Source organism: Hippocampus guttulatus, chromosome 10 (genome assembly GCF_054856545.1).
Source record: "Hippocampus guttulatus isolate MCC_2025c chromosome 10, RoL_Hgut_1.0, whole genome shotgun sequence".
Taxonomy (NCBI): Eukaryota; Metazoa; Chordata; class Actinopteri; order Syngnathiformes; family Syngnathidae; genus Hippocampus; species Hippocampus guttulatus.
The window spans coordinates 20,802,216-20,827,774 of record NC_141270.1 but is presented as its reverse complement, the minus strand read 5'-3'; the positions used below and the strand labels follow the sequence as shown (position 1 = coordinate 20,827,774).

Genomic DNA, 25,559 nt, shown 5'->3' with positions numbered 1-25,559 from the left:
AAGCACCGAAGTAAATCATGCTTTTCTTTCTTATTTTAGTGTCCCGAAAAACCCCTTCCAGACATGAAGAACCGAGGTAATGGCTACCTGGATGTTCGACTCAAACAGCGATTGGAAGAAGTATGTCTTTTATTACCATTGCCTGCTTGTACTGTATTTATTGAAGTACAAAAGCAGAGCCATGTGTTGGTGGCCCTGCCAGGTACTTTCCCTGTATAGTCATTATTTAATGCATTATATTTCACTGATCATTTCATACCCTGCCAACATGATGGATCTTTGGAAACACACCGTCAAAAGCATCTTGTGGAAACACACCGTTAAAAGCACATTGTGGTTGATGAAATTGTTTGTCACATTAATTATACTGCAAAGAGTGTTGCAAAAGAGAGAAATATAGCTCTGCACACAGCTCTGCCATCTTTATAGCTCTGCACACACGCACACACGCACACACACACACACACACACACACACACACACACACACACACACACACACACACACACACACACACACACACACACACACACACACACACACACACACACACACACACACACACACACACAAACATGACATGTACACAGTAACATCTGCCCGGTGGTAGAAGTTCAAATAGGTGATGTCTGGGGTGAATGGAGTCTCTGATCATTTTTTGCACCTTTCTGAGGCAACAAAATCTATCCAGTTTTTTGAAGGAATGCAGAGGGCAACGGCTGATTTTCTCGGCCATATTAATAGACCTCTGGAGAGCCTTCCTGTCTGATATTGTGCAACTGGCAAACACGCATGCAAGAAAGTGAGGATGCTCTCTATGGAGCAGCGATAGAAAGACACTAACAGTTTTGTGGCACATTGTTACTCCTGAGGACCCTCAAGAAATTCAGTCTCTGCTGTGCCTTCTTCACAATTGTTGTATTTGTGCTCCAAGTCAGGTTGTATGTAATGTGCACACCCAAGAAATGAATGTCAGGTACCGTCTCTACAGGGTCCCCACAGATGAGCAGTGGCTAAATGTCTCTTCATCCTCCTGTAGTCCATGATAATATTTGTTTTGGTTGTATTTAGGATAAAGTTGTTTTGTTGACATCACACTCCACCTTATCCCGGTATGCTAGTTCACCCCCCACCCCCCACTCAAAGATGAGGCCCACCACAGTAGTGTCTCCTACAGGTGCGACAGAGCAGAATGGAGAGCTTTTGCCAGAGCATTCTCCATGGACCTGTTGGTTCGAAAAGCAAACTGGTGAGAGTCAGACACAGGGTGAGGCAGGAACTGATGTGAATCTGATCAGTTTTCCATCGCATTTAATGACTATGGGTGTCTGTGCCAATGGGGGGAGGGTAGTCATTCAATCGACTGATGTTCCTCTTAGGGAGCGGGACAATGATGGAGGTCTTCAGGCAGGCAAGGACCGACAGTTGGCCAGTTAGGGACCGATTTAAAATGAAGGTGAACATTCCAGCCAGCTGATCAGCACAGTACCTCAACACCTGCCCTGATATGCCACCGGGAACCAGAGTTTTCCTCGGCTTCACTGCCCTCAGCACACTCCTCATCTAGTGTCCTTATGTGGGTTCTGTGAGCTGGTGGCTGTACCGCAAAGCTATCGAAGAACATGTAAAGCTGCTTTGCTCATGATGTTTCACCATGGTCCACTGTCAATCTTCTGTGTCTGTAGTTCGCAATATGCTGGACACCCTTCTACACTTGCCCGGAATTGTTGCTCTGGAATTAGTTCTCTCTCCTCCTCCTATAAGCAGCCTTGTCCCCCTGAATGCCTTAATGCTCTGGCAGCGCTCTGCAGCGTCTCATCACCAGACCTGAAGGTGGTATTCCTTGCCCGGAGCAGGTTCTACTACTATTTAATCCAGGATTTAGCATTAGGGTAAACCCAGATCTGCTTGTCCATGGTGATGATGTCTATGCAGAATTTGATATAACCCAGGACAGATGTCGTGTTCTTCTCCATGTCAAGGTGTCCAGAAACACTCCAGTTTGTTAACTCAAAACAGGCCTATAATTTGAGTGGATATATTTCCACTCAAATCAGCTAAAGCTCCTATTCCATTGAGCTGTAGCAGTGAACAATTGTGTTTTCGAAGGCGGCGAATGTGTCATTCTCATCAGGGTTCGTTCAATGTCTGAAATGTCGCCAGAAGTTTGCCCGTCATTTTCTTGCTGCATGTTCAAACTTTCTTTGCAAAAAGAAACGTCACTAAAACTGTTGCTGAAGATCTGCCAAACATTAGGCTGACGTTTTGCGAACTTCAGTGAAACCTGATGAGAACGAAACATTTTTCTATCTTTACCAACAGTCGCAATTGTTCGCCCCTCAGTTAGATGGGGACTTAAGTGGTGTCACAATTCTCGCAGTTCATATATATGACTCCAAGTTTTTAAAGATGAGGGCTGGCTAATTCTATGCTAGTATTGCATATTCTCAGGTTAAACCAGTGCTTCTCAAATAGTGCCCCCCCCCCCCCCCGGGGGGGGGGGGCGCGAGTCTCCGTCAGGGGGGAGGCGTTTGACCTTGGGGAACATGCTTTTTTATTTTTTTACTGTCCTAAAATAACTTGCAGTTGCACATCCACTACGTTAGGGGGCAGTGACACTCATTGGTAGAGTTTGCGCAGGGAGCATTCTCAGGGAGGAAATAGGACGAGGTGTATGTAGAGCTTGGCTTCAATGTGCCAGCAGTGGCAGACGAAGGAAGATTGATGTGCTTACTTTGTCTAAACGTTTTGGTAGCGGACAGCATGAAGCCAAATAAATTAAGGCGTCACTTAAAGACATTACACCCCAATCACGCTGATAAGCTGCTTGAGTTTTTTTCAGCGAAAACGTGCCGAATATTGCCAACAATCATGCCATTTTGTGACTGCTACTTCAGTAAACTAATAATACATGTCCCGGCTACACATTGAGCAGGAGCTGAGAGTTGCTGTATCCTGCTTCAAACCTCGCTTCAAAAAGCTGTGCATTGCAAAATGTGCTCATTGTAGCCATTAATCCAGACATCATCTTTGATTAAAAAAAAAAAGCACAAATTATTTTATATATTTTTATTTTGCTGGTTAAAGTTTTTAAAAAAATATTGTGCTCCTGAGATAATGTTGGTGATTAGTTTGAATGCATTATTAGTTATTGAGTTTGTCATTTTATTTTTCAGTATCGTATGGTTTGACATGGTCAGTCAAAAAATATTTATTGTTAAATTAAGGATTCAATGTTATTTTTGAATTTCAGATGCACTTTAAATCTTTTCTGTTCCAGTTACTAAAGCTATTCTTTGTTGTAAGTTGGTCCATAAAGTTGGTCCATATTTCTTTCTGTTTTTATTCTCTTATACGTTAATAAGGATACAGTGTTATGCAAAGGCGTACTTATAACAATTTTATAGACACATGATACGACTGTATTTGTAGTCGTGCGGGGGGGGGGGGGGAGTGAGATGTTTTCCTCTTCCTTGGGGGGCATGACAGAAAATAATTGAGAACCACTGGGTTAAACCAAGTTTCTGTGATAATCAAAAAACCTTAGTCATGAACAAAGCAATTTCCAACCGATTTGAATTCCAATTCATCTTTTTTGTGGAGCAACAATCTTGACTTGGACATATAAAGATGCTGTAGCGTTGGCTGACCGCACCATTACAATGGTGCTAGCGTCATTTATGAATCCAACTGGTGAAACCTCTGAGGCAGGACGAGCTCCGCTGCAATATGATTCCCTGCTGTGTCTCTGGCAGGCTATAACGCACGTCATGGCCTGCCTTGAGTGAGAATCACGGCGCACCACTGTAATTATGCACACCACGATTTGGCTTGAGCACTCAGGAGGTGGGGTGGGGGGGGGGGGAACATTGCGCACCACATGTAACACATATGAACCAAAACTGTCGGACCAAATGGATTGGACAATTTTCAAAAATTGGTTCACCCATAGTGTTTGTGTCTGTTGTTTTAGGTATTTACATATAGCTACACAAACACACATGAATACTGGGTGGCACCAATGTAATGCTTTTGTTTTGACATCATGCTATGCATGAAATAAATGTTGCAAAAGATTCAGCCTGTATGCAGGCTGAATCTTATCTATCTTCTTATCTTTATTTTGTTAACTTTTCTTTTGATAGTGGCGCGGTCACCCGCAGCGGCTCCTCTTGCTTTATGTTGAGCGGGAAGAAATTTCATCTGTGCTATATGGTACACATACAGTACATTTGACAATAAAGTTGATCCAATCCATCCATCCATTTTCCGAACCGCTTGATCCTCACTAGGGTCGCGGGGGGTGCTGGAGCCTATCCCAGCCGTCTTCAGGCAGTAGGCGGGGACACCCTGAATCAGTTGCCAGCCAATCGCAATCTATATTAATTTTTTTATTTGTTTTTCAGTATTTGGCTTCCAGCAGTAATTATGTGGATCTGTGCTCTATTGCATTAGACCTTCAAAAACAATACAGGTAAGGTTATAGCTTGGTTCAAATTTTATTTGGGTGGGGTATGGGTTTAATTGCTGGATGTTGTTGTGGCTAAATTGGAAGATCAATCTCAATGAGTGTGCAGCAAATTTCAAGTTCACTCACAAGTAGAGCTGAACAATTTTGGAAATTAATTTAATTGCACCACCACCCTCAAAACCGCGATTCCGATCTGATTTGAGATTTTTTTCCCAAGCTCCTTTTGTAATGTAATTTTCAACAATTAATCTTCATTTCAGCAAATATCAGATCTATTATGCGTTATAAGGGGTGTTCACACGGCACACATTTGCTCCGGCGCTGCACCGATGTATTTTGTTGCGATATATTTTACACCGGAGCAAATTTTGTGGAGCGTTCACACGTACAAAGCCGCTGAGCGTGTCAGCACCGGCACAGCGTCGGTGCAGCCCCACTTGCGTTCACACGGCACTTTCTGCAGCGGAGCAAAACGACAGAAAACAAATGAGCTGTCGTGTTGGTTCTTTTTAAAACGTATACACAACTCAAGCGACTACTGTACAGGCACGTCCTTCTCCTTCTCGGTCTCCGTGCCTTCTGCTCGAGAGTGACCGCCCCCGAAAACGTAAATCAATGATGACTTCAATGACACTCAGAAAAGCAAACATGTAATGCGCCAAACAGAAAATGAAGAGAGGAAATCACAAAATAAATTATATGGGGGGCGGGGGATTGTGAACACACAACAAAGGAACAAACTACACAAACAACTCCGAGACAGTCCAGTCTCCTACAAAAGGAAAGATGTTACCAGCCAAGTCTTGTGTCGTTATTAAACATGACGGAAGTCCGACAGAGCACGAATGCAACGCATTCTCGCCGTACGTAATCAACTCTTGACAAGCATTTGCTCTGGAGCAAATTTAACCCAGTTGCGTTCACACGTGCAGATTTACACCGGTGCTGCTTCGCAAACGAGCATTTGCTCTGGAGCAAATTTTTAAACCACCTCCCTGAGGTGGATCAAATTTGGTCCGGTGTAAGCTGTTTTCCGGGGCTACGCCGGAGCTAATTTGCACGTGTGACTGCTCTACTGGGGCAGCCCCGGCGTAGCACCGGACCAAATCTTGCCGTGTGAACACCCCTATAGAATAGTAAAGTAAAGGCAAATGAAGCAATAATGAATGTCAAAGACAATTTATCAATGACAATTACAGATACAAGCTTACAAAATACTTTGACGTTTGGGAAGCATACACCAGAACAACATAATCTGAAACAGAATCATCTTTATTGGCCAAGTATGTAGAACACACAAGGATTTTGTCCCCAATAGTTCAGGCTACTCTAGTATTGCAATAACTTGCAACTCTGATAAACTAAGGACATGACATATCAGTTTCGAAAGACTTTCTGTAATGTAAGATTACCATTGTGCCTGAGTACCACCCAATGACAGCTGTGCGAAAATGTGCAGAGTATCAAAGAATATGAGTACATATTATACAGTAAAGGCACATACTAAACTGCAGATTACAAAAATAATGCGAACAAATCAATCGCGTTACCACTGCCTATACAGTAAATATTCTCTATTACGGACTCGTGTTTGCGCTGTCCAATTTGTCCTGATAACAGAAATTCCTCATTTGGGAAATGAGCATGGTACATGTCCTTTATGAACCTGCAAGTATGTTGACAAAATGCACGTGTAACAACACAATCAATAAAATAAAAAAATATACTGTCCAAAAACTGTTTATATAACAAAAACTGCAATACAGGTGTATCCAAAAAAAAAAATCACAACAGTAAAATACGTATAGTATTTTAATGTTTATTTTTTTACTGTCTTGGGAAAAAAATATGTATTTTGGATTGTTTTGTTGGATGCATTATTTGGTTTATGACAATTTTTGCCTGCGTGTCATACAGTTTTCTTGCTAGTTGCAAGTAACTGTCCCGTTGATCACCGATGTCTGGTCATTCTTGTGCATAATGAAGGATTTTTGTTGCCATTTGCATTGCTTCCTTGCTGGGTGGTGGCTTGTCATCAGGAGTTGAATCGATGCCTTGTTGTTTAAAGTTTCGTAGATTTGCATCTTTCCGACTCCAAGTGTCTGCTGGATCTTTTTAACTTTGTGTCCAGCCTCGCTCAAACGGATGCATTTCACTCGCTCCGCTCCAGTTGTTACAGTTATTCTACGTTTCGATGCGATGATCTACACGACGTAAGTGAATAAAGTTAAAATCTTTCGCAATTACAGTAAAACGCACGCCAATAAAAAGTCGCTTACACGTCTTCGTTTCGAATCTGATGAATGAAAACGGCGAAGCGAACACGTTTCTTCGGTCGTGTCGAGTGGGTGCTGCTTTTAAGCTAGTGCCGCGTTCTACAGGACGTAAGTGAATAAAGTTAAAATCATTCACAATTACAGTAAAACGCACGGCAATAAAAACTCACTTGCACGTCGTCGTTTAGAATCTGATGATCGAAAAACGCTAAGTGAAAACTTGTTTCAGCATTGTCTTTTCCGTCGCATCGGGTGGGCGTTGCGTGTAGTTGAGCTCCCGCGGCATTACACCTCCAAATCCAAAAAGTCAAAATGTTAATACATAGGTTTTTATTCCGGGTGAAGGATATTCCTTTCCATAGAATTCCGGGGATGGGAATATTTACTGTATATCACTTAGTTTCAGAAAACATGATACGTATGTTCTGTATTTTCCGCACTGTAAGGCGCACCTAAAAGCATTCAATTTTCCCAAAAGCCGACAATGCGCCCTATAATCCGATGCAAATTATATATGGTATTAGTTACAGTCTCTTGATCGTCCCCATTGAGTTGTTTCCCTGTTAGCGTTCCTATGCCATCTATTGGTGATTATTAGCAGAAACCAATTGGAACGTAAAAGGGTTCTGTCCGACACGAATTGACAATGTGCATTCACCAACACACACTCAAACAGACTATTACTTTGTGAGCTCTGTGCACCCATTAAGAAATGAAGATAATGCCAAAAGCATAGTTAACTACTGACTAAATGAAGGAAGGAGGAGACAAGCAAGACTTCTAAGGATATTAAGCCCCTTGTGGATGTGAGCCCATGAGGTTTGTGGCCCGCCACATCATTTTATGTGGCCCGCGGGAACTGTGTTTGGTGTGGTCCCTCACCTAGGTAGTGTTTGCCATGGGTGATCCGACAGGGGGCAGAAAGCCCCAGAAAACTTAGCTCCTAGGATCTTTGGAGGTTGTGGCTCTATAGCTATAGTCAGCTATAGGCTACAATGCCTTACTCTTGACTAAGTTGTTAAGCAGCGACACGTTTTAGAAAATAAAAGTTGAAATGTTTATTTATTTATTTGTTTATTTGTCAAATTTATCTTTCAAGGTCAGCAAAAATAAAAGGATTGCCTTACTGTTGCATTTTCTTTGATACAGGGTGCTGCTCATGTTAATTACATTGAAAGTGGACAAAGTTCGAAACATTGTAAAATTGTAAATGTGCATATTCCAAAAACTTTAAATTCAACAGTGATATTTAGACAATAAGTTTTGTATTAAATTGTAATGATCGTTAAATCCAAATGCTTTTTGAAATACATTTAAGTCTGGCATTTCATTATTTTATCATGCTCATTTTGAAGATCTTGTTTGATGATTGATATGTCTGCAGAATGGAGTATGGTAGAAGAAACAAGACTGCGTTCAGAATTCAAGTTGAGAAAGGTAGGTAGGATCAGGATAGTCCCAACTTTTCTTGTATTTTGTTTGATTGTAATTTTCATGTAAATCACTTGTGTTTATACATGAAGCAAAAACTCCCCGATGCAATCAGTTTTTTTGTGACCACACTTCCCTGCAAGCTGCGTGTTTGAGGAAGTTCAGACTCTCACTCTCTCAGGGCACAGCAATTGTATGCAGCGCACATACGAAGTTCAAACCCTAGCTGTGTTTGCCTTTCGTATTTTCACATTTTCCTCATAATTTTATCAAAAATAGTTCATTTGGCATATGTAGTTGGCGGAGCGGGAAAGAAAAATATGGTAAAAGACTGAAATGCAAGGCGAGCACACATGGTCATTGCCACACACGAACATTGCGGAAGCCACCCCTGCGAGCAGATGCTTGGGCTTTCAAGCGTTTGCGCTATCTACTCGTAACCTAACCAGTATGCTCATAACCGACCTGGGGAGGGAGCCTCGATGCTAACTTACTATATTTTCACGATCATACGACACACATAAAAGTCTTACATTTTCTCCAAAATGCAGGCGATGCCGAATAATGCCTTGTATATTGCACAGAGTTCCAAAATCTGTGAATGCTGTTGTGTGACTTCGATGAGGAGTGCGCTTCACTAACTGACTGTTTTGATGACATGTTGCTGATAAAGAGGAAAGGCCGACGTCACTGAGGATAACACGTAGATGTTAAGAGTGGGAAGTGAAGGCGTTAAAGAGGACGCTATAGGCACGCCCCCTGTAGGTGTAAACAGTGCCGGTAGGTGCATTGTGCAAAACAACATCCCAAAAATGGCACCCATGAAGAGACACGCTTACGAAACACAGTTTAAACTGCAAGCTTTCAGTTACACGGAGGACCATGGGACCATGCAGTTTAAACGAAACACAGTTTAAACTGCAAGCTTTCAGTTACACAGAGGACCATGGGAATCGAGCAGCGGCGAGAGAATTCTAGATGAACTAGTCCATGGTGCTTGGTGCTTTTGTTTTATGAAAGCTGGCCAACTTCCGATCCTACAGCAGTAAAAAGTGTAATTTTCTACTTTAGATTAAATAAAGACACTTTCTTGGAGGTTTAAATCCTTTACTCTGCCACTCTGACGGCTTCACTTGGCTTCCATTCCCGACTGTTCTCTTAGCCAATCCCCCACATCCTTAGTTTACCTGTTTGGGCTACAGTAAGTGATGAGGGACAAGCATACTTTGCATTTTGAATCACAGAACAGCAAAACGATTGCAGACAAACACATCCAGCCCAACGAGGTGCTGCTTTCGACATCCTGGGGAACCATACTGTAGAGAAGAAGGAGACCAGCAGCATGGTAGCGATTCGCAGAGAAGTGCGCGAGATGTCGCCTTATACTGTTGTGGTTGGTTGCCATGGTAATGGACAGAAAAGGCTACCTATGATGATTTTTAAGTTGGAAGAAAAGTTTCCAGCCAGAGTCAAAGTGAAGTTACGAGCAGCGTGGATGCGATGGCAAACACAGCGTTAGTAAGACTGGGAGGCAGCGCCGGATGAGTTCTGCCACAATTTGTGAATGGATTGTTGTTTTTCATAAAAGCTGAGATCATTTCTGAGGAGCCACTCAGCAAAGAGACTGACTCTGACAATGACGCGAGGGAACCTGGCAAGTTTGATAGAGAACTTGCTCAGCTGTTCATTATTTTTAATACAGCGAGTTGTATGGTTGTGAAAATACAGTATGTCTCTGTACAATAAAGCATATTAATGCCGCATTCGTGTCAAATGTTGATGGTCGTGTGTCGTGCAATTCACGAGTTCTAATCGCCCGATTTGCCTCGGTCACCAATGCACGACACACAACTGATCACACTTTGGCTGTCTCAGTGAAAAGATAGTCAGACCCCCCCAATTGTGTTTCAGTGTGCGGGTCAAGGATCACACTTTTGATGAGTAAAGCATGAGTTTATCCATCCATCTATCCATCCATTTTCTCCCGCTCAAGTTGCGGGGGCAGCCGCTGTAGCAGGGAAGCCCAGACTTCCCTCTCCCCATTCTACTTCTTCCAGCTCTTCCTGGGGCATCCTGAGTCGTTCCCACGCGAGCTGGGAGATATAGTTTGGGTCATCCGGGCATGTCCCACCGGCCTCCTGCCGGTGGGACATGCCCGGAACACCTCACCAGGGAGGCGTCTAGAGGCATATTAATCAGATGCCTGAGCCACCTCATCTGGCTCCTCTCTATGTGGAGGAGAAACGGCCTGACTCTGAGCCCAACCCGAGTGACCAAGCTTCTCACCTTATCTCTAAGGGAGAGCCTGGACACCCTGCGGAGGAAACTTATTTCGGCCACTTGTATCCGGTGTGGAAATATTAAAATTAACTGTGTTAACTTGGATGGTATATTCTGCTATCTGTAAGGGTTGCTATGCAAGCTCATTGTTATGCATGTTTGTGGTTTTCCCGTGCTTCAGACATGTACCGTATTTTCACGACCATTCGGCGCACCGTATTGTTGGGCGCAGTCTCAGTAACGGGTGCTATTTCTGTGTTTGACATACACAAAACGCACTGTTTTATTGGCCGCAGCCAGGCATGGTAAAACATACGCCAGCTTAAACATACTGGCGTATGCATGCACGCACGCTAAAAACACGTTTTTAAAAAGGCAACGGAAGCAAAACAGTTCGGTTGTACTTTATTTAGCCATTTTACAATGTACTCACGTTTTTCTCTTCACCTCCTACATGCTCACCCTTCACTCATTGGCGACTGGTACCTGCTAGAGACGTGCCTTTAGCGTCCTCTTACACGGCCACCCTTCACTCATTGGCGGACTTCCGCATGCCTGTTGTCACTCACTCGCCTTTTCTCTATATAAACAGCGTGTCGGCCAGAGGTGCTCTCAGTCATGCTTTGGAACTCGGCTCATACACTAGATAGACTCCGCATTATAAGGCGTCCTGTCCATTTTGGAGAAAATTCAAGACTTTTAATGGCGCCTTATAGTCGTGAAAATTCGGTCGTTGCAAAACAGGATGAGCTGCGTACAGATGTCAAGACAGGGACACTCTCCCCTTTCACTTTCTCATGTTTCTTTATGGTCAAATCTGTATGACCAATGACAATGTAGTGTTAATATAACTTAACCATATTGGCAACATGTATCAAGTTTGTTTTACACTTTCACCCCTCCCAAGAAGAAAAAAATGGTGTCAGAGGGGCCGCATGCCACTGCTTGGGGCCGGGGTGGGCAACCAGTCAGAGCCTAAGAGCCAAAATTTTTACTGTGTTACTGCAAAGAGACACACACACACACACACTTTTTTGCCCAAAGATCGACTTCTGGAGCGACCAACCTCCCACGATCGACCCGATCGCGCACGTGCAAGCATATGAACACACACATGAACACATACGCACGCACACACACACACATGAACACATACGCACGCACACACACACACATGAACACACACGCACGCACACACACACACACATACACACACACACGCGACCATGCACTCGCGCACATATGTATGCACGCCACAACGAGCAACAGCCGAACATAAATGAAACCTTAAGACACAAGCACCCCCCCCCCCCCCCCCCCCCCCACATTTCCTCCTCCTACTTGGGACCAGTCCGCTGGCTCTAGGTCGATTGAGATCGACGTATTGGGCACCTTTGCCTTAAAAACAGAGGTAATTCGCTGACTAGTTTAGCACTTAGCACTTCACGCCATTTTCTGCGCATGAGCGGTGATTCAGTCAATCATCTGATTGGTTGCCCTCTATGTCAAACAAGTAACAGAATTTATGATAGGCTGACGTACGTTTTTTAAGCGCCGCTGTTTGAATGGCAGGGCTCTCGCCGAGGCGTTTTCGACAATTGTCGTGTGAAAGCGCATTGAGAGCCGCATTGAAGCAGCCAAAGAGCCGCATGTGGCTTGCTAGCCGCGGGTTGGCCACCCCTGGCTTGGGGAGTCACTCCATCACAGATCTGGACATAAATTCCATCGTTGTATACTGGACTTTTGTTGTCTTGGTTTCCCGGGATCTCGTAATCTCGGTCGCGACCCATAGCTCGTGACCATAGGTGAGGGTAGAAACGTAGATCGACCGGTAAATTGAGAGCTTTGTCTTTTTGCTCAGCTTCTTCTTCACTACGACAGAGCGATACAAAGTCTGCATCAGAGCAGATTCTGCACCGATCCACCCATTGATCTCCCACTACCTCTTGCCCTCACTCGTGAACAAGTAAATTCCTTGTCAGAGTACTCAATTAAACATATATAATAATAGCTTCAATCAGGAGAGAAGACACTTATTCTGGTACCAATGTCGCAAGGAGGACGAAGAGAACTTGACAGTTTCAATTCTCTGCTGCGCGCGCGTGCGTGCGTGTAATGAAAGCTGGATTTATTTCAATGCATATAATTAAGCTTTCTCAAATGGATTGCCTGATGACTTTGTTCCTAGTATACCAAGCAATAAAAACGGAGTCTGAAATCAATGATCTGGAGACTGCCCACCTGACCAAGCGAGCCAAGCATAGCCACAATGAATCGAGGTAGTTACACATGTTGGGGCGTCTGCGTGGGAATTTACGTGCGTGCTTTCATCATTGCGTTTGGTCTTCACAGTGACGACAGCGGCAGCAGTTCTGAAGACGTACTGGAGAACACTGTAAGTTACTTTTTCAATTCACAATGAGAAAAGGCATGACAAGAACAGAATACAATTATCAATGAAGTCTGCTCAAAAGTATTCTTTGTCGTTGCTTAAGATTAATATTATTCTCTATCCACATCACTATCAATAGACTTGGCCAAAATATTCTTCCATAAGAAGCCTCTTTTTCTTTTTTTATTTCAGTCTTTTTGCTTTAATGTGGCAAATGAAAACATGCCAGTGGGAAAAAAAATTGTCAATGGAAAGTAAGTGTATTAATTTATTTGTATTCTTTGTAGTAGTCTTGTTGTTTTGGCCCTTTGTCAATCAGTATCTAAAAATGAAACACTTCATAGAACATACTGGTAACTCGTATCATTTAATACAGGGGTCTCCAACCGCCGGTCCGCAGGGCATTTGGTACCGGGCCGTACAGAAAGAACTTGCCTTAATTCCGTTTTATTTATTTCGCAATACGAAAGATGTTTTATTTTGAAAAATGACCGGATTCTCCGTTACACACGTGACCGATTACGCTAAAAACAAAACGCAGCAGCTCGCAAAATGAGGAAAAAACTGCTGGAGATCGCACATGACGGCGGCCTTAAAAGTACGTTCGAGACAACTGGATTAAAGTTATGGCTGAATACTCTGAGATCGCTACAATAGTACTGTTGCTATTTCCGACATCCTACCTGTGTGAGGTGGGGGTTTTCTGCAGCAAGGGCGCCTAAAACAAAATTACAAAGTAGACTGGACATAAACCACACTCTTGAGGTGTCATTGTCTCCTATTACCCCGAGATGGGACCGTCTGGTTGCAGAAAATCAAGCTCGGGGCTGTGGTGAGTCGTCATTTTCATGCCCTTTGAATTTGCGTTGTATCGTATTTTGAAGGCATTAAACATTACCATAGCGAGCAGAGTGTTGCGGCCAGATTAGACGCTCCTTGTGTTTATTATTATATTTTGAAAACACCACAGTTTTCATGCAACTCATACCATATTATTTTGTTGTATTAATCCGCCATACCTTAAATGCCGGTCCCTTAAAATATTGTCTGACATAAACCGATCCATGGGACAAAAAAGGTTGGGGACCCCAGATTTAATATATTTACCTTATTGGCCCGAATATAAGACGGCCCTGATTATAAGACAACCCCCTCTTTTTCAAGACTCCAGTTTGAAAAAAGACTTTTTGAACACCAAATTAATTTTTGTCCAGAAAATAATTACAGCACATCTGAAACAAATGATTATAACAATATATTGGAGAGAAATAGCATATTGTTTTGCCTCATTCAAATCTTAATATCTGAACATTTAAATATGTAAACTAAAGTGCAACCAAATTCATAAATGAATGGCTTCTGGTTTTTGAAATGTAAATTACATCATAACTTCTCCTCAGCTGCCAGTTAACCTGGCCAACCTTCGACCCACTTTTCTCCAGATTGTCGCTACGTTTCTCCATTTTCTGTTCAGAATCAGAATCAGAATCATCTTTATTGGCCAAGTATGTAGAACACACAAGGAATTTGTCTCCGGTATAACACGCTGCATTAGTATCATCGTAAACAACAAATCATTGAACCATTTTAGAGTAACCAGCAGCAGTATTTGTAGTACTAGAAGAGTGACTACGTCAGTGACTGTTTAAGGAGTTAATGGCTAGAGGGAAGAAGCTGTTTAAGTGTCTACTGGATTTGGTGCGCATGGATCTGTAGCGTCTGCCTGAGGGGATTAGCTGGAAAAGGTGGTGGGCAGGGTGCGGGGGATCCAGGAGGATTTTCCGTGCCCTTGTCTTGATTCTTGCAGTGTGCAAGTCCTCAAGAGTGGGTAGGGCGGTGCCAACGATTTTTTCCGCCGTCCTAACTGTCTGTTGAAGTCGGATTTTGTCCTTTTTTGTGGCGGCCCCAAACCAAACCGTGATGGAAGAACACAGGATTGATTCGATGACTGCCGTGTAGAACTGTCGTAGCACCTCCTGTGGCAGGCCATACGTCCTCAGCAGCCTCAGGAAGTACATCCTCTGCTGGGCCCTTTTCAGGATGGAGATGGTGTTGACTTCCCACTTCATGTCCTGGGAGACTGTGATTCCCAGGAACTTGAAGGTCTCGACGGTTGACACAGGGCAGGTGGATAGTGTGAGGGGCAACTGTGGAGAAGAATGTTTCCTGAAGTCCACGATCATCTCTACAGTCTTGAGCGTGTTCAGCCCGAGGTTGTCTCGGCTGCACCAGAGCTCCAGCTGCTCCACTTGTTGGCGGTACGCAGACTCGTCGCCGTCTTTGATGAGACCAATGACCGTGGTGTCGTCTGCGAACTTTATGAGTTTGACAGCTGGATCTGTTGAGGTGCAATCGTTTGTGTAGAGAGAGAAGAGCAGTGAGAGGACACATCCCTGTGGGGCTCCAGTGCTGGTGGTGCGTATTGATGATGTTGTTGCTCCCAGTCTCACCTGTTGTGTCCGTCCCGTCAGGAAGCTGAGGATCCACTGGCAGATCGTAGGGGACACACCGAGGTGGAGAAGTTTGGGGGTGAGGAGTGCCCGATCTCCACTTCTAAATGCGGCCTCTTTCTCTTTCCTGAGTTGCCTGAGTTTGGGAGTAAACCATGGCTTGTTATTGTTGAAGGAGCGGAAGGACTTCGTTGGTACACACATGTCCTCACAGAAACTGATGTATGATGTTACAGTGTCTGTGTATTCATCCAGTGTGCCCGTTGAAGTTTCAAAGACGCCCCAATCAGTGCAGTCTAAGCATTCTTGTAGAGCTAGCTTTGCTTCATCTGTCCATTTTTTCACAGTCTTAACAACCGGTTTAGCACATTTGAGTGTCTGTCTGTATGTAGGTATTAAGTGGATTAAATTGTGGTCAGAAAGACCCAATGCTGCACGGGCGACCGATCGGTATGAATTTTTGATTGTTGTATAGCAGTGGTCTAGAATGTTGCCTTCTCTGGTGAAACAGTCGATGTGCTGCTTATATCTGGGAAGTTCACGGTTAAGATGTGCTCTATTAAAATCGCCCAAAATTATCAGGGGTGACTGTGGGTATTTTAGTTCGAGTTTGTTTACTTGTTCGGCTAGCGTTTGTATCGCCGTGTTAGCGTTAGCTTGTGGCGCAATGTAAACACCGACTAGTAAAAAGGAGGTGAACTCACGTGGCGAGTAGAATGGCTTGCAGTTTAAAGACAGCGACTCCAGGTCCGGGCTGCAGTGTGCGTCGAGCTTCGTGACATCAGTGCACCATTCTTTGTTGATATAGAAGCAAATCCCGCCACCTTTCGATTTCCCTGATAGCTCCGTGTCGCGGTCGGCTCGGAGAAGGCGGAAGCCGGGTAGATGTAGCGCGGAATCCGGGTGGCGGTCACTGAGCCAGGTTTCAGTGAAGCAGAGCGCAGCAGAACGTGCAAAGGTTTTGTTGGTCTTTGTGAGGAGAAGAAGTTCATCCATCTTGTTTGGATGTAGAGATCGTAGATTAGCAAGATGGATCGATGGGAGCGGGGTTCGAAATCCGCGCTGCCGGAGCTTGACGAGCACGCCGAATATAAGACGACCTCCACTTTTTCAGTCTTATTTCAATACAAAAAACATTTGTCTTATATTTGGGCCAATACGGTACATTTGTTAGTAAACCCGACTAACACATTCAATGATGGAGATAAAGTGCCACCCCCCAAAAATCCTTAAAATTAATAACTGACTGTTTTTATCTTCTGCAGAACACCAGTCACATGAACAGCTCCCTTACGTCGCTATACCGGAAAGGAACATCTGATCCTAGCCCCTACTCGACTGTTGGAGAATTGCCCGATGCAAGTAAAGTATCCACGGGAGGGTGGTTCATTGATCGAGGCAAAGGTTCTGCAAAAACCAACATCTTAATCGACCTAAGTGAAGATCAGCCTAGTGATGCAGTAAGTGTAAGTGTGAATCTACCCTTTGTGAAACGGACCTTTCTTACAGTGGCCTTGTCATTAGCACGCCTGCCTAACAGATCTGAGTTTCGGGATTCAAATCTCAACTCCGGCCTTTCTACCTTGAGTGTTACCTTCTCCTTTTGCTTGTGTAGATTTTCTACAGGTACAATACTCAGGTTTCCTTTCATGTGCTAACTCAAACATGCATAACACTCCAAGTGCAGTATGATGACCAACATTATTGAACATGCGATGGCGTAGTACAAAAGCAGACGTTTTATTCTTAAAACTTTGTATATTGTTGCCAGAAATGCATGACAGTTTAACACGATGTAATTTCAACAGTAAAATTCCACTTTCACGGAGGGTCTTAAACTTTTTCTCAGACTGAAACAATGGTCATTAATGCGTGCATAATAATGATGTAAAATGTTTTGTTTATAACATGTTTTCAGTAAAAATTCTCACTGTATCCAAAATTTAAATGCCTGCAAGTGAAGACAAGCCTTTCCCACATAGTTAATCTGAAAGTAAGTGCTGTAAATCAATTGCACGTATTAAACTGACATGTATCATTTGGTAATGTTCAAGGGGGAAAAAAATTGAAACATTGAAACATGAAACATTTTACTAAATTCTAATCACGTGCAACCTAAAAATAAGGATTTATAATAAAAATATATAAATCCCGCAGTGGCCGCCGCACGGGCTCGAATAACTGATATTTATTATATTTTTATACTATGAGAAATTGTGATATACAATGTATTGTCTGAATATAGATAGTTACTATTTGATTTGCCACATGCAATTTAATACAATACATATAATAAAAATTATGTTCTGTCTGTCATGATTCCTGCATTTTTACATTTAACTACGACCCCCCCCCCCCCCCCCCCCCACACACACACACAGAAAAGAAAATGTGCATTTTGGGACCACGCTCCACAAATCAGGGTTGAGTTTGTGTCCAGGCGACATGAAATACTTTTAAAAAATTATTTTTTTAAGTGTTCGAAAACAGATGTCCCAGTGGTCATCAGTACTTGGGTGCAGTTCCTCCGTGTCCCTGGCTGACATCCTGATCATGAAAATGTTTGATTATCCTCTTTTTCTCATACTTGGAGGAAAAACGTAGTGTACTCCTTTGCTTCAGTGATGGCAAAGTTCCCCAAACATCAAGATTTGATTTGAAGGTTTGTGTGCTTGATTCAATAATTATATACAAACAAGTATGTAATCCGCTTTTGTCTCATCCTTCTTCTTCATCCTTTTTTATTCTGAGGCAATTCAAAACAATTGACACTTCCTTATTGATAATAACTTGGCTGATTTCGACCAAAGAATTTGCAATTACCCATCAAGGTATGCACATAAGCCAAAAAAATCTTCCTGAAAGTGTTGTGTTTTCTGTTATTCGGGTAACAATGTCTTTGCAATGGGGCAGCACATGTAGCAAGACAGCGGCGAAACAGGCGGCACTGCCGCTGCATAATAAATGTGATGACGAGGCTAACTGTACTTGAATGTGGCTTCAAGATTTTTATACTGTTTAGCCACATTTGCAAAAAGATTTCATGATCCAGCACCAACCCCCACATATAAAAAGGGTCTGTTGCTACTGAGTGGACTGTCACTCCCATCACCATAAGAAATCCTAACAAATATATTACACACAAAAAAAAAATATATATAATAAATGCATTATCCGAAATGTCAACACTAACAAGACCTGCTCGTGCTGACCAGCTGGCATCTTGCCGTGTGAATGTTTTCAAGTTTTTGAGTATATTTGTCTTATTTTTGGTCCGTTGTATTTTCAGTGTACATTTTAGGTTAATCGTACTTTATAGTAAATGTATTGTTTTGGGCAGAGTGATTGACTAGTTAGCATGTCCTCCTCACAGTGCAGAGATGCAGGGTTGGATTCGGGCTCCGCCCTTCCTGTGTGGAGCTTGCATGTTCTCCCTGTGCCTGTGTGGGTTTTCCCCGGGTACTCTGGTTTCTTCTCATATTCCAAAATGCATGCATGGCAGGTTAATGGAATACAGTACTCTAAATCAGTGCTTCTTAATCTTGTTCGAGGTACCGAACCCAACCAGTTCATAGGTACATTCACCAAACCCTTCATTAGTGAAAAACAAAAATATGACTTTTTACAAATTCCAATCATAAAAAACACATTCAATAAAAACAGAAAAAAGTACATAACATTTCAAGACATAAGTATAAATTGTTTTAATTTTACAACATACAATCATGACAGTCACACTTGACCTACTGAGCGAACTAAATTTCCCGCAACACTGATTGGACAAGCAAAGTAATGTGATCATCTGCACCCAGTGATGGTCAAGCGGGCGTGTCATAACTAATTCACATGTTAAGTCGCATGTGTTGTACCCTCCACGGCAGAGGCGCCGTCGAACCCCTTAGACCGATTCACCGAACCGCTAGGATTCGATCGAACCCAGGTTAAGAACCACTGCTCTAATTCAGTGGTTCTTAACCTTATTAGAGGTTCCGAACCCAACTGGTTCATATGCACATTCACCGAACCCTTCATTCGGGGGAAAAAAAAGTATGATTTTTTTTTTTTTTTACAAATTCAAGACATAAAAAAAACGCATTTATTAAAAAGAGAAAAAATGTAAACACAATTAGTATAAAGTATAAGTTTTTTAATTGTGCACAAAATGAACCAGCCAGTGATGGCCAAGCGGGCATGTCTTAATCTCCTTAGCAGAGGCTCTGTTAAGCCCCTGAGACCGATTCACCGAACCCCTCTGGTTCGATCGAACCCAATCGTGGACAGTCTATGTGTGCCCTGTGATTGGCAGGCAACCAATTCAGGAAGTCCCTCGCCTACTGCCCAAAGACAGCTGGGATAGGCTCCAGCACGCTTGCAAACCTTGTGAGGATAAGATGATTAGAAAATAGCTGGATGAATGGATTGCTTTGCCATGTCAACATGTAATTTCAATTGAATAGTACTTTTATTATATTATTGTTATTGTTATAATATATTTATTTTTATCTTAAGGGTGGGACCATCTGTCCTGGGACTGCAAATAAAAAACAGCCTTCTGGATAATTCTGGCATATATGTGCTGTCCCTGACAGAAAGAAAGAAATTGGATCACTGATATCTGCAAACTATTTTTCATGAAATATTTTCTTGAGTGAGATTGTTACATACATATTGTTTTTATCAACAGAAACAAGTTTCCATGTTGGAGCCTTGTAAGAAATCAGGAAAAAGAAAAAAGACGGATGAAAATGCAGAGACCCTGTCTACGAGCAAGAAAGGTATGTTTCATGCTCCAGGAAATCCTACTTTGAAAGCATTTTGACTGGATTATAGTATAATCCAACCTGTATTACTTCTGATATAGAGTCTGGAGTACCGATACAGTATTAACCATTCAGCCATCTTGCATATTTATAGATTTTTACTGTCTAGAAAGTACAAATTACATGCTTGTCATTTAGGGAACTGTTTGAAGCGTGTTCGTAGTGTAACAATGTGGATCTATGTCAGAGTTTTTCTCGGACAAAGTTAAAGAAATGACTCGGCACACACGGAAAATTGTCTTCATTAACGGCGGGAGGGATCGCTGAGGGCGAACGACGGTTGTTGCCCCGTTAATCACGCTCAGAGTTCCCTGCCCGCCAGTTTGAACTTTTATTCTTACATATGCAAAATACAAAAAAAACTCTGCCCCCGATATTTGCATACCACGGCCCCTTGGTAGTGATTGGTTACCTTGGTTTAAGATTTAAACCACTGGTACGTTGACGCCTTTCTGTCTGGTCTACAATGAATCAACAAGTTGCAGACTTTGCAGATGACAAATGTCGCCTGGGCGTGACTGGCGTTCTCAAACCGTCTTTTGTTGTTCAAGAACGCTTTGTTCCCGAATTGTTTATCCCCACTTTGTGACAGAGTCTAGCCTTCTTCCCTCTGTTCGCCCCCCTTGCTTTGACGTGATAATTGTGGATTTCAAAAGCCCTCCGCCCAGATGGCCGATGCCTTTGCGCACAGGCATTTGGGGGCGCTGGATACGCCCCCAAATGTCTAGACGTGCCCAAATTAAATGAAACTTTAAACATGATACAATTTTGCTCATAGATTTCTCTATCAATCTACAAAAAAAACCCCCCAAAACATTTATTTTTGTCTTATTTTATTTTTGACCTGATCTCTGTGATGGCTTTTCTTCGCAAATGGGTTTGTTACTATCAAACATTTTAAGAATTGATTGTTCAATTAATTAATTGATTAATAGGACAAAATTGTCTTTTGCGTCAGTGTATAGCTTAAAGATAAAAAAAAAGTTTTTCCATTTGTGTTTTTTTTTCATTTCAGTTGTAATTCTTTTGTTTGGTCTAGTTATTTTTAAATTTGTTTTTTTGATATTGTTGCGTTTATATTTTCTTTTATTCATAAGTTTTGCCTTCTTTAATTTGCTGTTATGTCTAGTTTGTTGTGTTTTGCACTTCCGTGGTACTGTGTCAAGTGAGAATTACAAATTAATAATCTTCACTGATTCAAAGTGAATTTCAGTATACAGCAGTTCTTTTTTTGTAACATGCTGCAAGTGTTTTCTCAGCCTTAGCTACCGCTTGTTGAAAACAAACTGATGTTTGTGGAGGATGTTGCAGTAATTCAACATTGTTGCTTTAAGCAAAGCTTTGATAGTGTTCACCATCAGAGGAGACCACTGAGAATAGAGTACAAGAAAACAACAGGCAAATTATTCTGGTAGCAGCAAACCAATGTCTTCCCTAGTTATGCTGGAAGCGTTATAGAAATTAAACATGAAAGAAAATTAAATGGTTCTCACAGCATTGCTGCTGTCCAATGAAAAGCATACACAATGTCTAGAAGTGACATTGCTGTGTTATGGCCAGAAATTACATTCGTAGCTGTCAACAGAATTGTGAAAAGCCTGCAGGTGCACAGAGAATTTGAAAACAATTTGATGACAAGATCTTGCTTGTTGTGCTCTTGAAATTAAGGATCTGCCTTGGCAAAATCAAGATCAACAAAGCTGCAGTATCCCACTCTGAAGTTTGAAGATGTGGGTGGTAATGAAGCGACATTGACGGTAAGGCAATTCATCAAACCAATTTTAATCTCACACAGACACAGCCCAAGGAAATATAAAATGCCGTTTTGAAACAATGATTTAATTTCCCGGGGGGGGGGGGGGGGGAACGAAAAAGTATATGAAAAAGTAAAAAAAAACCTTTGCCTTAAATGGGCAGTTCATGCTGGAAAACCCTTCAGTATGGCGGATTTGAAGTTTATTCCTACAAATATCTTGGCTCTGTAATTGACCATGAACTCACATTTCCATCGAACACGGACTACATTTTCTCGAAATGCCAACAGCGCCTCTTCTTCTTAACTAAAACATTCACACCTTAGCTGAACTGCAAGTAAGCTATTTTATCCTCAAAATGAGGATAGTTCGTGCGTGTTTTTTTTCTCCCCCTCTCACTCCCTTGTGGTTTCTTTCTGACTTCCGAGTTGAGTGAAGGCTGGCGCGTTTGGCTGCCGCTGCTCAACCCGTGTTGTGTTTTATTGCTTTTGTTATTGTAAAGTGTCCTTGGGTGTCTTGAAAGGCGCTTATAAATAAAATGTATTATTATTACTATTAATGTGTAGTTTTATTTTTGCAACTCTTTAAATGTAACCTATTTTATATTATTCATTTTTATAAATACTGTGCAGGAAATATGTAAACTACTCATTCACATGCGGCACCCAGAGATATACCAGCAGCTGGGAATGGTTCCTCCCAGGGGCTTTCTCCTCCATGGACCTCCTGGCTGTGGAAAGACCCTGCTAGCACAAGCTGTGGCAGGGGTGAGTAGACCCAGAAAAGATTGTTCAACAGTGAAGATATCCACCAATGTCAAAAATGATTTCCCGACGCACATTGTTGGTACACCTCTGTGAGTGAAAGAACAATCTATAGTAGTCACAGATATAACTTGCATCCATCCATCCATTTTCTGATCCGCTTATCCTCACAAAGGTCGCAGAGCCTATTCCAGCTGTCTTCGGGCAGTAGATGGTGTACACCCTGAACTGGTTGCCAGCCAATCGCAGGGCACATATAGACTAACTACCATCCGCGCTCACAATAACACGGCTATGGCTCTTTGGATGAGTGCATCTGGCTCACAGATAAAATAAAATATTCTCGCTTGTTTATTCCATCCATCGACTTTTCACTGCTCGTGTCCTGTTCAGGGCTGCAGTTGGCTGCAATTGGATGATACTGGCCTACGTCGGCCATGCTGGGTAACAGGTAAACGCCCCCTTTTGAATCAGCCCGCTCAGTCATGAGCCCAAAGCTAATCCTTGGACGAATAAGATGGCGAAAAGAAAAAAAGATGACGAGTATGGTACACTTCAGGACAAATGGACTGAAGGATTCGCCTTTGTGGAGAGAACAGGTTCTGCGGTGTGTCTAATTTGCAATGACAAAACACCACCGATGAAACAGTCGATCATGTAAAGCGGCACTTTGACACTCGCCATGCTACGTTCACATCATAATACCCTCCGGGAGACTCCAGAAAGAAAGCGTGCAAGCTACTGAACAGGGTGCAAGCTAGCCAGCAGCACCTCCGCATACGGACCCGGCAAGTTTACTATAATTCCGCTAGCTTTGCTTAACCATCGTGTGGAACGGAAAGCCTTCACGTTAATAGTGAGTATTCACTTTTAAAATACACACATCGATCGATCTATCTATCGATCTATCTATTAGAGCTGTCAGTTTAGCGCGTTTTTATTGGCATTAATTTCAATGAATTTTAATGGGATTAATTTTTTTCTCGCGAGATTAACACGGCACACGTCACAGCAGATGTTACGTTGCTCTATAAGTAAACCAGAAACAAAACAACAAGCGCGCTGCACAGGTCCACGCACGTTTGTTTTGTCAGCCACGACAGCGCGAGACACCGAAAACGGATACTAAAAGAGTTTATGAATGGAAAGTTTACTTTTAAAAAGTTGCCAGATTATTCCACTGACAAGACCAAAGTTACCTGGAAGGTTAGCAGTCATAAACTGAGCTATCATCATAGCACGTCGAGTCTGAAATACCACTTAATGGCCAAGCACACAGCTGATGTGAGTACTCCACCCCCTTGTCTCAGACAGACAGCTATGGATCATTTCAAAGCGAAGAAAATGGATGACACGACGAAGAACAAATTTGCTGAAGCCATAGCTAAATGTATGGCTACTGCATGCAAGCCTGTCTACATTGTCCACAGCTCGACTCAAGCTGAAATCATTTGCATTGCATTCAAACGACTCCACTACGGATTGCCAGCGAGAGCCTCCATTACAAGCTTGATACAGAGATTGTACGTAGCGGAGAAGGCTAAGGTAAACCAGGCAGGAGAAGACACTGTTTCGGGAGTGAAATAAGAGACTAGGTTGATGAGCCTCTGGTGAATAAAGAGCAGGGAGCCTGTCTAATACGATGTATGCCACTGACGTGATTGTTACTTGTTTGGAACTATTTTGTGTGGAAGGTTACAGTGTTCCGTGTCCATGCAAATAAAGCGGGTGGAGCTTCTCTGTGTTCGATTGACAGTGAGGCGTTGAGGCACGTCGAGAGTTCAGCGGTGCAATGGGAGCGACCTAGCGAACAAAAATAAAACGTCTCCAGTGTTGACATCGAACCAAGTGTAGTCATCCGAAATGATGTCTACAAAAAAACGTAGAGACTTCCGCGCAAGAAGGACCAACACAATCAACATAGCCTGACTGCTGTGTTCAAAGCAAACTTGAGGAAAAACCATGGCTTAAATCCACTCTAGGCTGAGTACTAGTTTACCTTAGATGTGCACTTTATAATGTTATATTGCTCTGTTTTGATTCCATAAAAAGAGCTGTTAACGCAGCTGTTGTGTGACAAAATATTTTTTTCACTGTTGTTGATGGACAGTAATATTGTGTGAGAGATTATGTGTGAATAACTGCTCCAAGTGAAAAATGTTCATGTAAAATTGAAAATCGAAATTGTTATTTCAGTAAATATTTGCATTTTGCACTTTGAAGTCAAGATGGCGCCCGAGGAGGCAGCCGTCGGCAAGTGCTCTCATGAGCCTTGCTTTTTTTTTTTTTTTGTGTGTTTGTTTGTCACTTTGTGTTTGTTGTTACGTCGTGTGGACCTGATGTGGATGTTTTTCAGCATTTTTTGGCCATGAAATTCATCAAGGAGGAGACTGTGCTTGGTGGTTGCGCCTTCTCGGCAGCATGGGTATACCAGCACTGTTTTTTTTACTGGGAGGAATGTCGGCGCCATTTGACTGTCGTTGCTGGACAGTCCCGGGGCGCTTGTGTCTTGCGCCTGTAATGGGCAGCATTTTTCACAGCCCCGCTTTGTTCAGCGGAGAGATCGGTGCTGTTGAACGGTCTGCGGCTGGATGGATGTACGTCTTGAGGAGCCGACGATGAGAAGAAAGGAGCGTTCGCGCGGAGCGCTGATGCGGATTTGGAACTGGGAGTCGCGGCTTGGAGTTTGAAGCGGATTACGTGGGACAGGAGAAGTGAACTAATCTCTTCGTCAATGGACGCTACAGCTTCGTGTTTGCTTTCAAAACTTAGCTTGTAGCAGACGTGTGCACATTTTAAGCATGACATCTCTGATCCACTGGTGAAAGGACACTTTGATCCTCTCCTCTTTCATCTATAACTGCTTCAGACAACAAAGTGTATGCAGAAAAGTGGTGAAGATTGCATGACTGTCTGTGTCC

General features: G+C 42.7%; 1 protein-coding gene across 3 annotated transcripts in view; it reads left to right on the top strand.

The window, feature by feature from the left end:
* Positions 1-25,559, top strand: part of nvl (nuclear VCP like) — a 91,608-nt gene that overhangs the window by 5,260 nt on the left and 60,789 nt on the right. The window contains exons 2-10 of one of the 3 annotated variants that reach the window (XM_086121653.1): positions 40-120; positions 4,407-4,474; positions 8,132-8,184; positions 12,647-12,737; positions 12,811-12,853; positions 16,566-16,760; positions 19,985-20,075; positions 21,789-21,877; positions 22,507-22,641. In XM_086121653.1, coding sequence (XP_085977779.1) covers positions 64-120; positions 4,407-4,474; positions 8,132-8,184; positions 12,647-12,737; positions 12,811-12,853; positions 16,566-16,760; positions 19,985-20,075; positions 21,789-21,877; positions 22,507-22,641 — 822 coding nt within the window. In that variant the 5' untranslated portion in view covers positions 40-63. Of the gene's footprint in view, positions 1-39; positions 121-4,406; positions 4,475-8,131; positions 8,185-12,646; positions 12,738-12,810; positions 12,854-16,565; positions 16,767-19,984; positions 20,076-21,788; positions 21,878-22,506; positions 22,642-25,559 lie in introns of all 3 variants that reach the window. The other 2 variants (XM_086121652.1, XM_086121654.1) reach the window with 2 other exon arrangements.